Below are 15,799 nucleotides of genomic sequence, written 5' to 3'. Positions count from 1 at the left end.
CTAACGCTGGAAGTTTTTAAGAAGAGACTGGACAGCCATTTGTCCGAAATGGTATAGGGTTTCCTGCCTAAGCAGGGGGTTGGACTAGATGACTAGGTCCCTTCCAACTTTACTACTACTACTACTACTACTACTACTACTACTACTACTACTACTACCACCTTTTATTCATTAAACATGAACCTCAGTCAACTGAACATTCAAATTGACTAGCGCTGTTGGTTGACACGGGTTGCTGCCAGCTTACTAGGTATCAACCACGTAGCTCCTTAAAATGTAACATGTTCCAAGTAGCGCAGTTTTTTGTAGCATTGCTGCAGTTATTGCAGGAAGCTGCAGTTTCTTGATGTATTATTATTATTATTATTATTATTATTATTATTATTATTATTATTATTATTATTATTATATTTCAAAATTCAGGTAGTCCTCAACATATGACCACAATTGACCCCATTGTTCAGTGAATTTTGCCCCACTTTACAATCTTTCTTGTCATAGTCGTTAAGTGAATCACTGCTCTTATTAAGTTAGTAACATAGTTAAATGAACCTGCCTTCCCCATGGGCTTTGCTTGTCAGAACGTTGGAAAAGGTGATCACGTGACCACAGGACACTGCATCATCGGTATGAGTCAGTTGCCAAGCGTCCAAATTTTGATCACATGACCATGGGGATGCTGCAATGGTCATAAGTGTGAAAACCAGTCATAAGTCACTTTTTTCAGTGCTGTTTTAATTTCAAACAGTTACTAAATGAATGGTTGTAAGTTGAGAGTTACTGTACATGCCTTTTCAATTATGCCAATTCAGGGATTGTTGCTTTCTGCTTAAAAAAGGAGGAGGATTATTAGGAGAGAGAAGAGAGAGGGAGAGAGGGAGAGAGAGAGAGCGTGCAAGTTGTCCTATGCACTTTGTTATCCTATTTTTCCTGGATGTAGAACAAGGTTTCTGCTCCCCCCCCCCAGTTTAGTCTGTAGCAATCTAAGGCTGATAGAGGAAATGAAAGGGAAGTAATGCACATGTGACTTGCATTGACATAAAGCTGGTTTATTCAGCAGGTTAGAAATGAAGTGCATACCATACATATCTGTTGGGAATACAAACATTAAAAGCAGACATTACGTAACTGATGAATACTTGATAGGTGCCTCAGTGTTGTGATAGTGGAAATTCACACAAATACTAAGGCCTTTCCCCTCGATCTTTGTAAATGTAATTCAGAATATCAGCTTCAACTTATTCCATAATCAGTGTACTGAGTTACATCTTAGTCTGAAATGTTTTGGCTGCTGGCTGATGATGAATTAATTTGATAGAGCTGATTTTAACTTACTTCATGGATTTTTCCCCTTCAGTAGGTCAACTGATTTCTTTAACAGTATTTGCTATTTTAGACAGATGTTTGTCCCTAGTCTAGACAGATGTGATTTACACATTGTAGCCTAGCTGATAAATTGTTCTGGGACTAAAGCTTATTTTCAGTACTTGAAAGGTCTATGAAATAATCTTTGCTAGTAGCTTTCCATGATTTAATGTGTTCAAGTTATAAACCACAAGATAGGAAAAAAGATAAGTAGCAGAGGTGACTTAGTTGCATAGTGACTTTAACTCCAAAAATCCTTTAAAAGGCTAAGAAACATGATATTTTATTAGAGTATTTTATTAGAAATAGATTTATTACTTAGATAGCTAGCTGTGAGCTGTCAGTATTTTCAAGTGATGGATTGCCTCACTAGGCCAGCCAACATCCTTTTTTAAAAAAGTGATGACCCCAGCTATCATATTTGTGCTCTTATACATGCCCCACATATCATCACGTTTCATGCCTGCCAGCTGTGAGCAATGACAATCTGTTGCCCAGTATTCTATACTGCTAATTAGACTTTGTCTTTATTGGCAATTGGAAGCTTTCTTAAGCATACTTCATTTTTCTCCTAAAGTTGGGTGTTCTTGAATTGGGGTTCATGAATGCCTCGGGGATCTGTAAATATATTTTAAGGTATGTATGAACTTGGAAGAAAAATTAACTTTAATTTCACATTATTATTATTATTATTATTATTATTATTATTATTATTATTATTATTATTATTATTATTTATTTTATTTTATTAGATTTATATACCGCCCTTTCCCGAAGGACACAGGGCGGTTTACAGGGTATTTAAAACCAAACCAGTACAAAAGTTAAAAACAATTTAAAAAAAGATTAAATCATCCCTAAAAATAAAAACCCCAGTTAAAAATTCTCAGCCAGGCCAGAGAGCTCAAAGAGCCAGGTCTTCAGATCCCGGCGAAATGAACGAAGGTCGGGGGCAGTCCTAAACTCCACGGGCAGCTGGTTCCAGAGGGCAGGCGCACCCACAGAGAAGGCCCTTCCCCTGGGTGTTATCCGCCGGCAGTCTTTTACCGGCGGCACCCTGAGAAGACCCTCCCTGTGTGAGCGCACTGGATGAAGGGAACTTGATGCTGGCAGCAGGTGTTCCCTCAGATATCCCGGACCCAAGCCATTTAGGGCTTTATAGGTCATCACCAGCACCTTGAATCTCACCCGGAGGTCAACCGGAAGCCAATGCAGCTCGCGGAGTAGAGGTGTTACATGGGAGTATCAGGAAACCCCCACCACAACTCGCGCGGCTGCATTCTACACCAGCTGAAGCCTCTGAGTGGTTCTCAAGGGCAGCCCCATATAGAGAGTGTTGCATTAGTCTAGACGGGAGATCACGAGCGCATGAGTGACTGTGCATAGGGCATCTCGGTCCAGATAGGGTCGCAAGTGGCGCACCAGGCGAACCTGGGCAAAAGCCCCCCTGGTCACGGCTCCTATATGATCTTCAAAATTGAGCCATGAATCCAGGAGGACGCCCAAGTTGCGAGCCCTATCAACGGGGGGTAACACCTCACCCCCCATCGTTAAAGGTGGAATAATCTGGTTAACCATTCCTCTGTCCTAGTCTTATTAGACCTCTCGGCGGCTTTCGATACCATCAACCATGGTATCTTGCTGCGACGCCTCAGGGGACTGGGAGTGGGAGGCACGGTTCTGCGTTGGTTCTCCTCCTTTCTCCAGGGTCACTCGCAGTCGGTGCTGGCAGGGGGACAGAGGTCGACCCCGAGGCCTCTCGCTTGCGGAGTCCCTCAGGGGTCGGTCCTCTCGCCTCTCCTGTTCAACATCTACATGAAACCGCTGGGCGAGATCATTCGCAGCTTTGGAGTAGGGTACCATCAGTATGCTGATGACACCCAGCTTTTCATCTCAACTCCAAACAACATCAGTGATGCCCTCGACGTGATGTCCCGCTGCCTGAAAGCGGTCCGGGAATGGATGGGGAGGAACAGGCTTCAACTGAACCCGGACAAGACTGAATGGCTGTACGTACCGGCAAGCCTGGATACTCAGAACATCCCATCCCTTAACATCGGGGACAAGTTACTACCCCCTGTTGATAGGGCCCGCAACCTGGGTGTCCTCCTAGACTCGCAGCTCTCCCTGGAAGATCACATAGGAGCTGTGACCAAGGGGGCCTTCTCCCGGGTTCGACTAGTTCGCCAATTACGGCCTTATCTGGACCTGGATGCCTTACGTACAGTCACCCATGCTCTTGTGACCTCTCGCCTAGACTACTGTAACGCTCTCTACATGGGGCTGCCCTTGAGATCCACTCGGAAGCTTCAACTGGTGCAAAGTGCAGCGGCACGGACACTCTTGGGAGCCTCCCGATACTCCCATATCACACCTCTCCTCCGTGCGCTGCACTGGCTTCCAGTTGCCTTCCGTGTGAAGTTCAAGGTGCTAACAATGACATACAAAGCCCTACATGGCATGGGTCCGGACTACCTACGGGAGCACCTTCTGCCGATGTCAGCGCCCCACCGTCCTGTGCGCTCCCACAGAGAGGGCCTCCTCAGGGTGCCACCGCTCAAAGAATGTCGGCTGGTGGCCCCCAGGGGGAGGGCATTCTCAGTGGGTGCGCCAGCCCTCTGGAACAGCTTACCAACCGAAATCCGGATGGCCCCCGACCTCCGCACCTTCCGGCGCGACTTAAAAACTTACCTGTTCCAGCAGTCCGGCCTGGCCTGATAGCTCTAATTGGGGTCCCAGTTTGTTTTTTACTATTGTTTTTTTCACTATTGTTCATTCTGTATACCTACCTTATTCTGTACACCGCCCCGAGTCCCTCGGGAGAAGGGCGGTTTATAAAAACAAACAAACAAATAAATAAATAAATAAATATTTTGATTAGTATTTTGATACATGTAGTCCTCGACTTAATGATCACAACTGAGCCCAAAATTTCAGTTGTTAAGGGAGCTGTCAAGTTTCCGACGTATGGGCTTTGCCCAATTTTGTGACCTTTCTTCACATAGTTAAGGGACTCACTGCAGTTGTTAAGTTAGTAATATGGGTGTGAAATGGCTTCCCCATTGACTTTGCTTGTCAGAAGGGCACAAAAGATGATCACTTGATCTTGGGACAGTTGCCAAGCATCCAAATTCTGATCATGTGTCCATGGGGATACTGCAGCAGTTGGAAGTGTGAAAGTCATAAGTCACTTTTTCCAGCGCTGTTGTAACTTTGAACAATCATTAAATAAATGCTTGCAAGTCAAGGACTACTGGGACTATATTTGAGTCACATATATTTTGTCTGGCCTTCAAAGGGATCTGTGTGACAGCCTGGGCTCTTAATTTTTATTAGTATACATCAGCAAATTTTGTGATCCTGCTCATCCGACTGATTGCTTGCTTGTTCACGGGTCACATACAAATCCACACTTCGAGACTGAATGTATCAGCACATTGATCACTCCTTAATATTATAGGATACCTCAGCTGGTTAAGTAATTTGTGGTGAAGGCTTGCTTCTTATTCATCACATTACAGCCATCTTATTATCATGACCCAAGAGACCTCAGCTTTCATTAAATAATTCCCATTCGGATCACTTGTGCTTGACTGCATTTTCAGGCCACATACCCTCTTGAGAATATTTTGTGTCTTTTCAAACAAATCAGTAGTGATGTGCATCATAATACTGGCATCAGAATAGGAAAGAAGAACAAATGACCTCAAGAAAGGGAAATTAAATTAGTGGCTTAGTTCGGTAGCTTGGCCATGCTAAAAGCAATATCAGTAGTGCGTTCATCGGTAATAAACAATCACTCACAGGATTGATACAGAAGATCCTGGGACTGTTGCTGTTGTGAGCTATCCAGAGTTATGATTCTTAGCCGTAAAGTCAAATAAATAAATAAGAACACTATATCACGGTAGCAGTGTTTCAACATCTAAGGGGTTGCCACAAAGAAGAGGGAGATAACCTATTCTCCCAAGCACCTGAAGGCAGAACTAGAAGCAATGGATGGAAACTTATCAAGGAGAGGACTAACCTAGCCATAAAGAGAAATTTCCTGACACTTAGAACAATTAATCAGTGGAATGGGTTGTCTCCAAAAGTTGTGAATGCTCCAACCCTGGAGGTTTTTAAGAAGGATTTGGACAGCTATTTGTCTGAAGTGGTGTAGAGTTTCCTGCCTGAGCAGGAGTTTGGACTAGAAGACCTCCAGGGTCCCTTCCAACTTTGTTTCTTCTGTTAACATGATCTAAAACTAAGAACCCCTCCTAAAAAAATTCTTGAAGCAACTTAATTGAACTGGATGCTACTTAGGTTATTTAAAGTAGGTCATATAGAAAATCCCATATTCCATATATTTAACATGAATAGAATAGAATAGAACTGGAAGGGACCTTGAAGGTCTTCTAGTGCAGCCCCCCGCTCAAGCAGGAGAACCTATAACATCTCAGACAAGTGACTGTCCAGTATCTTCTTAAAAACCTCCAGTGATGGAGCACCCATGATTTCTGAAGGCAAGCTGTTCCATTGGTTAATTGTCCTCACTGTTACAAACTTTCTCCTTAATTCCAGGTTGCTTCTCTCTTTGATCAGTTGTCAACCATTGTTTCTTGTCCTGCCCTCTGGTGCTTTGGAGAATAATTTAACTCTTTAAACTGGGTTTTGGATTTTGTAAACCATCCCGAGTCTAATGAGGTGTGTGTCCATATCAAATGGAATGGAATTGAACATTACATCTTGTGCATCTTATATATATTTTTATATCATACTGATGAATTTCTATATTTACATCCCATAAAGCCAAGTACACGATTCCAGTAGCATAGGTTTTTGTGCCTTTCAAAAAGGCTAACTGGCTACTGGTTTTAACAATGAAATGGACAATTTGGAAACTTTTGACTGTTCTACTTGATTTGTGTAGGCTTTGGAGCTTTAAGAACTCTCTGAAAGTTAAGTCACTCATGAGCTTAGTTTTAAAGCCAACACTTGACAAATGAAACAGGTGGTCAAAATGGTTATTATGGCTGTGAAGGGTAAATTCTCTATAGTGGGTATTTGGCTGTGCTCCATATCATAAAATGCTGTTCTTTTTAATGACAAAAATACTGGCAAGAAACATAAAAGAAACTTACAGGCTTCCTTAACTGAATTTTACACTAAAAAAACTGAAGAATATAACTCAGGTATAATAGTACAGTATAAATTTCAAAATTTAAACGTAACACTGGGAGAAATTCGAATTTTCATGTAAAAAGAAACTTCTGTGGAATTTTTCAGGGAAAGAAGAAACCCTCAAAAGGGCATCTATTGACCATGTTGGCTGGGGATGATGGGAGTTTTGGCCAAAGAAATCTAGAACCTGTTTCGTTGAGGAAAGCTGGACTGGAGTAACAATGAAAACCAAAATAACATGAGGCAGTATTTCTAGATGCTTCCTCACAGAACTAAAGTAATAAAGAATATACATGAATTAATTAATGACTACTGGTATGTAAAAGTGATATATGAGCAAGCAAATATTGTGATCTGTGCCAAATAGCAAAAAAAAACCTTTGTTGCAAAGGAGTTGGGAATTAAAAATGAGAGGGTGATTAATCAGACAGAATTTCCTGAAACAAGACATGACTTCATTCTGGAGAAGAAGAAAAAAAGGAAGATAGTCATAGGATATGACCACTTGCATCAGAGCGGAATTGTGATTATTTCTGGAAAGTGATGCAAACTTGAAGGACATGGTTCTGCTGCTGGATTTAAAACCATTCACTCAATAAGGCAAAGTAATTAGTGTGCCATCTAATAAGTCGCAGAAATAATTGGTTTCTTGTTTATTTCTTTAGTATTTAGATAACTCCAATAGCTCTTCATATATTATAGTACCGTCCATTCTTCTTAGGCAGACCAAATGTGAATTGACTGTGGTACATGATTACCATAGTGAAAGCCATTCTTTAGAAAAGCTTTTAAGGAGATACTAAATTATGTATGCGAGTGTACAATAGTTTTGCATAACTACCTTAGTTAATGAGATCAGGTAAGGATCTAATAGAACAGGGGTAGGCAACCTTGGCTCTTTTATGAACCAGCCATTCTGGGAGCTGACGTCCACAAGTCATAAAAGAGCCAAGGTTGCCTACCCCTGGTTAATAGAACCAAGCTTGTTGGGTTAGAGCTTCTTCATCTTTGGCTGCAGAGCACATAGACAATCTGATTTCTGTGCTGACCATCTGGTGATGTCCATGTGTAGAGCCGTCTCTTGGGTTGTTGGAAAAAAGTGTTTGCTATGACCATCGTATTCTCTTGACAAAATTCTATCAGCCTGTGCCCTGCTTCATTTTGTACTCCAAGGCCAAACTTGCCTGTTATTCTGGTTATCTTTTGGCTTCCTACTTTACCATTCCAATCCCCCATGATGATAAGGACATCATTTTTTGGTGTTAGTTCTATAAGGTGCTGTAGGGCTTCATAGAACCGGTCAATTTCATCCTCTTCAGCACCGGTGGTTGGAGCATAGACTTGCACTACTGTGATATTGAATGGTTTGCCTTGGATTCGAACTAAGATCATTCTGTCATTTTGGGGATTGTATCCCAGTATTGCTTTTCCTACTCTTTTATTGACTATGAAGGCTACTCCATTTCTTCTGAGGGATTTTTGCCCGCAGTAGTATACCTGATGGTCATCTGAATTAAATTCACCCATTCCTGTCCATTTTAGTTCGCTGATTCCTAAGATGTCGATGTTCAGTCTTGTCATCTCTTGTTTAACCATGTCCAGCTTGCCTTGATTCATGGATCTTACATTCCAGGTTCCTATGGAGAAAAAATCTTTACAGCATCAGACTTTCCTTTCACCACCAGACACATCCACAGCTGAGCATCCTTTCGGCTTTGGCCCAGTCGCTTCATTCTTTCTGGCGCTACTAGTACTAGCCCTCTGCTCTTCCCCAGTAGCATATTGGACGCCTTCCGACCTGAGGGGCTCATCTTCCAGCATCGTATCTTTTTGCCTTTTGGTACTGTCCATGGGGTTTTCATGGCAAAGATACTGGAGTGGGTTGCCATTTCCTTCTCCAGTGGATCACGTTTTGTCAGAACTCTCTGCTATGACCTGTCCGTCTTGGGTGGCCCTGCATAGCATAGCTCATAGCTTCATTGAATTACGCAAGCCGCTTCGCCACGACAAGGCAGTAATCCATGAAGGGGTGGTGTAGCCATTCATAAAATACCCTTATATAAGGAGTCAAACCTAATACAGGGAGTCCTTGACTTATAACAACAGTGGAACAATTGCTTTGGAACGTGATAGATTCTCTTCCACTGGAGATATTTAAACAGAGACAGGATGGTCATCTGTTGGAGATATCATAATGTCTACCTGGGGAATTCACATCTTTAAAAGTTGATAAGGGTGAGAAACACTGGTTTAGGGAAAGCAGGGATATTAAAAAGTGGACTTCTAGCTATTGGATTGTAGTGTCCTTTGTGTGGGCTGAGCATTCATTTATGCACACCAATATTAGTCTTTTAAAAGAACCAAGGAATTGTTATAGGCAAGAGAAGGTTTCAGGCTTCAGATAGAGTTACCAATAGTAGTTGTTTGGATAACAGGCAACAAAGATGAGTAAGTTATTTTTGCAGTATTGACATCAAGGCAGTGAAATCATCCTTTAGTAATAAATCATCCACACTTCCAGCATTCTCTAAACTCTTTATCAAAATGATATTAACAGTCTGAGGGTCACACCTGCAGTTAAGAGACTGCTTACAAAGCGCACATAGGATGATCTCTCTGAGAGAGAGAGAGAGAGAGAGAGAGAGAGAGAGAGAGAGAGAGAGAGAGAGAGAGAGAGAGAGAGAGAGAGAGAGGCTAAAATAAGTCTTTTGTAAAGGGAACTTGAATATAAAAGCATGTAGCAGCTGCTTTGAACTAAAAGTGGAAAATAGTATGTTAATTTTGGGAAACACTGACACACAGCACCTGCCTCAAGCAGCAGATCCTCAGGATCTGAATTAAATCTGATTATTGTTTTATATTTATTTATCCGTGATTAGCTGGCTGTCCCAATTAAAATAATTCCAAATTCAAGTTCTGCCAAATTCAAAAGCAGCACGGATGAACCCCCCCCCCCAAGTTTCCACAATAGAGCTCTCAGCACTCTAAGGGAGTACTAATGACCAGATGACTGCAAAGAAATGCAATCCTTCCATTTCCCCCTCCATCCAGTTTGATCCCAACCACCTTCACCATCACCCCACCATCCAGTCTCAACTATCAGCACTTATCCTTCTATTCTCCCCCCCCCCACCATCAGAACTGATGAAGCTTCTTGGATGAGAAGCGAAATGTCGTCTTCTGTTTCCTCAAGGAAGCCTTTTGAACAAAAAAAAGCACATGAGACAACTATGACCTGGATGACTGAGAATCTCCATAGACATTTGCTTAGGCAAGACTCATTTCAGGTTGCCTTGCATATAATACTCAAGCCAAGATGTAAAAAGGTAAAGGTAAAGGTTCCCCCGCGCATGCGTGCTAGTCGTTTCCGACTCTAGGGGCCGGTGCTCATCTCCGTTTCAAAGCCGAAGAGCCAGCGCTTGTCCGAGGACGTCTCCGTGGTCATGTGGCCGGCATGACTACATGCCAAAGGCGCACGGAGCGCTGTTACCTTCCCACCGGAGCGGTCCCTATTTTTCTACTTGCATTTTTACGTGCTTTCGAACTGCTAGGTGGGCAGAAGCTGGGACGAGTAACAGGCGCTCACTCTGTTACGCGGCACTCGGGATTCGACCCGCCAAACTGCCGACCTTCTGATCAACAGGCTCAGCGTCCTAACCCACTGAGCCACCGCGTCCCAGCCAAGATGTAGCCCTGTGTAAATTAATCTCAGCTAAGTGATGGATTTTAATGCTTCTTTTATTCCTGTGAGGAGAATTTAATGGGGATTTATTCTGGGTTTTTTTTCCCTTTCCAGCTCATTTCTTATATATTGTTGTTGTTGTTGTTGTTGTTGTTAGTTGAGAAGTCATGTCTGACCCATCGCAACCCCATGGACAACGTTCCTCCAGGCCTTCCTGTCCTCTACCATCTTCTGGAGTTCATTTAAGCTCACGCCTACTTCTTCAGTGACTCCATCCAGCCACCTCATTCTCGGTTGTCCCCTTCTTTTGCCCTCAATCTTTCCCAGCATTAGGCACTTCTTCAGTGAGTCCTTCCTTCTCATTAGGTGGCCAAAGTATTTGAGTTTCAACTTCAGGATCTGACCTTCTAAAGAGCAGTCAGGGTTGATCTCCTCTAGGACTGACCAGTTTGATCGCCTTGCAGTTCAAGGGACTCACAGGAGTCTTCTCCAGCACCAGAGTTCAAAGGCCTTAATTCTTTGGTGCTCGGCCTTTCTTGTGGTCCAACTTTCACAGCCATACATTGCAACTGGGAAGACCATAGACTTGACTATACGCACTTTTGTTGGCAGGGTGATGAGTCTGCTTTTTAGTGTGCTGTCTAGATTTGCCATGGATTTCTTCCCCAGGAGCAAGCGTCTCTTAATTTCTTTAATTTCACCCCGTCTGCGGTGATCTTGGAGCCCAGGAAAATAAAATCTGTCACTACCTCCATTTCTTCCCCATCTATTTGCCAGGAATTGAGAGGGCCGGATGCCATGATCTTGGTTTTCTTAATGTTTACTTTCAACCCAACTTTTGCAGTCTCCTTCTTTACTTGCAACAACCTCATGAGCTGTTGTTTATGTGTATATAGGTTGTCCTCAAGTTATGGCCATTTTCATTCAGAAACTCTTCCAAGTTATAACAGTACAGAACATGGGGAATTTACAACCAGTCAACAATCATCACAGCCTCCCCACAGCCCCATAATTGCAATTTGGCACCTTGACAACAGACTTTTACTTGCCAAGGGGTGCAGAGTCCCTTGATTATGTGATTGCCATTTGTGATTTTCCCTACCAGCTTCCCACTAGGGAAGTCATTGGTAAAGCCAGTGGGTAAGGTCATAAATTGCTCCCGTAAGTTGCTCCCATTCCCACCATTTTTATTTACAGTAGAAATTTGGGCAGAATTCTAGCCTTGTAACTTTGGATGATTTATGACATTAGTGAAACTAGTTGGCCTGTTCTCTTCTAAACAAAGTCTCTGCCCAATAGATTTTCCTCTAGATGTTTTGGGAGTACAATTCCCAGAAAAGAACTCTAGGAATTAGGATCCCAAGATCACTGGAGGTTAACAGTTTAAGGAAGTTTACTTTTAAGGTATTATGTCTGTGGTTTTTATTTTCCATTTTACCTAGATTTATGTAACTTTTAGTTCAGGATTCTAATCCTTATGTTACATGCGTGGCTATATTTATATTTGATCCTCCAGAAAGGATTTTTTCACATCCAAGGCTGGAGCTTTGAGTGGAAACTTTTAAGTCTCTTGCTTATATAACCACATTCTTTGGTTATAATCTGGAACACTGAGGTGATGAGTTGTGTGATTTTCATATGTTCCTGAGATAGTTCTTCACATATGTAAAACTGAATGTGACTGTGATAAAAAAAATATCTAAATGCAGATGTCAAAAACTTCATCCATGTGAGTGGCAATTTGGTCTGTGTTTAACTCTCACATTGTGCCTTTTTTCAGAGAGTAGTGTCAGACATTTCAAAACTAAGCTGCAACTGTTTCTTTTACGTGAGGACAGTATTCACATTATATGGTTTACTATGTTATTTATACAACCTAAACGTTGCTTGCAGATCTTGGTGAATGTTTCTGCACATAGCTGGATCTCTAGGTAGGATCAAGAGTTAGTGTGCCATAAATAGCAACAACCAAGTTTTGAATTTGATGTCTCTAGCTTGTATCTTGTACTCTGTGAATTGACTGAGTTTTTCTGTATCAATTGTTGTTCTATCTTTCAGTTGCTTCTGACTTTTTATAACCCAATGAACATCACTTTTCTGCATCAGTAATAGTTCCCTTGAGTTCTTGTAAATTTATGCTTATGTCATCAGTGACAGTCACTAGCCATCTTACACATACAACAAAAAAGATGTCCAGACTTTGGAAAAAGTTCAGAGAAGAGCAACTAAGATGATCAAAGGCCTGGAGACTAAAACATACAAAGAATGGCTGCAGAACTTGGGTTTGGCTAGTCTAAATAAAAGAAGAAATAGGATGACATGATAGCAGTATTCCAGTGTTTGAGGGGCTGCCACAAAAAAGAGGGGGTCAACTTATTCTCCAAAGCACCAGAGGGCAGGACAAGAAACAATGATTGGAAACCGATCAAAGAGAGAAGCAACCTGGAATTAAGGAGAAACTTCCTAACCGTGAGAACAATTAACCAGTGGACAGCTTGCCTTCAGGAGTTGTGGGTGCTCCATCACTGGAAGCTTTTAAAAAAAGACTGGACAATCACTTGTCTGAGATGGTATAGGTTCTCCTGCTTGAGCAGTGGACTGGGCTAGAAGACCTCCAAGATCCCTTCCAGCTCTATTCTATTCTGTCTTGTTTTATGTCAGTCTCTCTTAATTGCCTTCCCTGTTCCAAACTTCAAGGTCTTCTCCAATACTTTTCCGTTGTGTGTGTAAAATATCATAGTTTTAATTTCATTAATGATGTTTCCAATGAGCGATCTACTTTTATTTCATTTAGGACAGGTTTATTTATTTAGAGCATTTATATAGTCACCCAAGGTGATTGTAAGCAGCGTAGGGATGTTTGTTCTTGCATTCCAAGGTTCCTCAACAATTTTCTCTAGTACTGTACCACAGTTCAGAGGAATCAACTTTTCATTGTTCAGTTTTGGTGATTACCCAAAGAGATATTACATTTGGAATAAATATTGCCTTGATAACATCTTCTTAAGTTGTCAGTATTCTATCTCTGCAGTTTAATATTTCTCCAAAGTTGGCAACTTTAAGACTTCTGAAATTCAGCTCTCAGAATTCCTCAGCCAGCCATGCTGACTGGGGAATTCTGGGAGTTGAAGCCCACAAGTCTTGGGTTTGTAGACCTCTGGTCTAGATCTACCTTAGTTCTCTCAAATAGTAGACATCCTTTTATTCCATGGCTACAAATATCATTCTTGTGAGTTTTTGTGATTATGAAAAATTAAGTTTGATACTGTCACCTTCCTGTTGTTTAACTTCCCACTGGGTTGCCTGTTGACATTATCTGGTTTTTGACCATCAGCAAGAGTCTCCTTAAGTCTTCTTCTCTAGCTATCATCAAATAGGTATCTTCAGCATATCTGAGCATATCTTTGAAGGATCATAATTCTGATTTATTGAACCATTCAGATTTTTTAAGTTGTTATATAGATGCTTCCTTAAATGTCTTCACTACGTCTGAATAGCTCCCTGTGAATGTAATTCTCCAAAATTATTTTGTAGTATGTAGTAACACCTAAGTTTTTATTACCATTGTAAAGCATCAATCAACAATTTCTGGTGCAGTTTAGATTTTGAGATATACACTAGCAAGAGCTATTACTATTGGATGAAAACCTATCAGTCATGAAAGTCAGTATGATTATTTCAGCCTCATGTTTGATAAGTCAGTATGATTATTTCAGCCTCACGTTGTTACTCCAAATGTAAACCAAGATGTACCCATGTTTGATACTCAAGCTTTGTGAATCAGATCTGGATGTCAGCATGATAATCCAAATTGCTCAAAGTTGACATAGGTGTTTGATTGTAACTAGGAGTGTTGGAAAGGTTACTACAAACCTGTGTTTAGAAACCCTTAACAAAAATACTCTTGTACCTGGAGAGATGTGGCTACTGCCCTTGTATTAGTTTCTTTCATGTTACTTTAGAAACAGTTGTGCATTCTCATAACTATCACGTAGGTGTGTGAGAAGGAAAGCAGGGTTTGCATAAGTTGGAATACAAAAGAAAGCCAGAACACATTGGAAACAGTGGTTGCTTCAACATTAACAATACCATTATAAGGACAGATGCAGCCCAAGTTTGTCTATCTATCATTTGTTAGTATTTATAATCTACCCCCAAAGCCAGGAGACTCTAATGTGCAACCAGTACAAAACCAGTCAAGATAGATTCTCTCAACTGGGGAGATAAGTATAAAAGTGTGACTTTCTCTTCCATGTAACCCCCCCCCCCCCAAATGGGCTTTATAACAAAACCAAAATTATCCTGGAAATTTTCAGCAGAGTGCACTACATTAATTGTGTCTCAGTTGTTTAATTTTCTTCTTTCCTGTCCCACAGGACCTGCAGAGGTACCTATGATGTCCCCCAATGGATCTATTCCTCCCATACATGTGCCTCCAGGTTATATATCACAGGTATGCTTTCTTCAGCAGTAGAATGTAGCACGGCTGGATTGTGTAATCTCCACCAATTCTGTAATGGCATTTCTGTAATTTCTCTCCTTTTCGTTTAAAGAAAAACGGTCAAATGTCAAGCTTTCAAGACTGGCTTCAAAGGCATGATGTGAGTGTATGTGGACAATGACTAGTTAAATCTAAAAAACAGCATAGATTTTATATGCAACAGCAACTCTTTGCCCGGTACTTAATTACTATGAGCCGAAGGGAAAGAATTCTTACTCACTGTGACATTATAGTTCATTGCCTTTTTTTTCAGGCCATAAGGAAGATAATTTTGACACTGGTTTATAAGTCAGGCATTTCTAGTAATTCTATTTTGGCTTCTTTTATTGTGACAGTTCCTGTTTTTTTACTCTGTCAGACGAAGTGTTTATTATGTCATCTCTTGGGTTGAGTATCAACTGCTTTTTCCACTTCAGCTTAATGCATTTCCATTGCAAAAATGGATAAGGATTTCATTTATTGTTTTTCCTTTCTGTCTTGGTAGAAAAATCAAATACACTCTGTAACTGATTTCCATACATTTAAACATATAGATCAGAAGGAGCTGAAGTAATGTTCTTAATAATGTTGCTAGTTTCCAGCAACTGACCAGGTATTTGTTAATCTGGGAAGACATCCAGAGTTCTGCCTATCTTAAAGAGACTCTCCCATTTCCATCTGGTAGGCCCTGTCCGCTTATTTTCTTTTAAGTGCTCCAGGATGAGATAGTTATGGTCCTTTTGCTGATGCTGAACATGTGAAGGAATGCAGAACTGACCTAGGGGACAAGGAAGGAGAAAGGGAGCCATTGCAGAACAGATTCTGAGAAAGTGCACGAGAAAGAAATTCAAATTTATCTCACCTTGATTTTTATTTTATTTTTATTTTATAAAATAAAATGGTATATTATGGAACAGGGAGTAACTTAGGCTTTCAAAATTCTGACAATCTACCTCAGGGGTCTTCAAACTCGGCCCTTTTATGACTCATGGACTTCAACTCCCAGAATTCCTCAGCCAGCATGCCTGGCTGAGAAATTCTGGGAGTTGAAGTCTATGAGTCATAAAAGGGCCGAGTTTGAAGACCCATGATCTACCTCACTACAATAA

At 41.2% G+C, this 15,799-nt stretch overlaps 1 protein-coding gene across 1 annotated transcript in view; it reads left to right on the top strand.

Annotated features, from left to right (window-relative positions):
• Positions 1-15,799, top strand: part of FNDC3B (fibronectin type III domain containing 3B) — a 316,638-nt gene that overhangs the window by 171,502 nt on the left and 129,337 nt on the right. Inside the window, exon 4 of the mRNA XM_083363582.1 lies at positions 14,587-14,663. Coding sequence (XP_083219708.1) covers positions 14,587-14,663 — 77 coding nt within the window. The remainder of the gene's footprint in view (positions 1-14,586; positions 14,664-15,799) is intronic.

The sequence above is a fragment of the Vipera ursinii genome, assembly GCF_947247035.1.
Source record: "Vipera ursinii genome assembly, chromosome: 5".
Lineage (NCBI taxonomy): Eukaryota > Metazoa > Chordata > Lepidosauria > Squamata > Viperidae > Vipera > Vipera ursinii.
The sequence above is the reverse complement of the archived record's forward strand: the minus strand, read 5'-3'. Positions and strand labels throughout refer to the sequence as shown.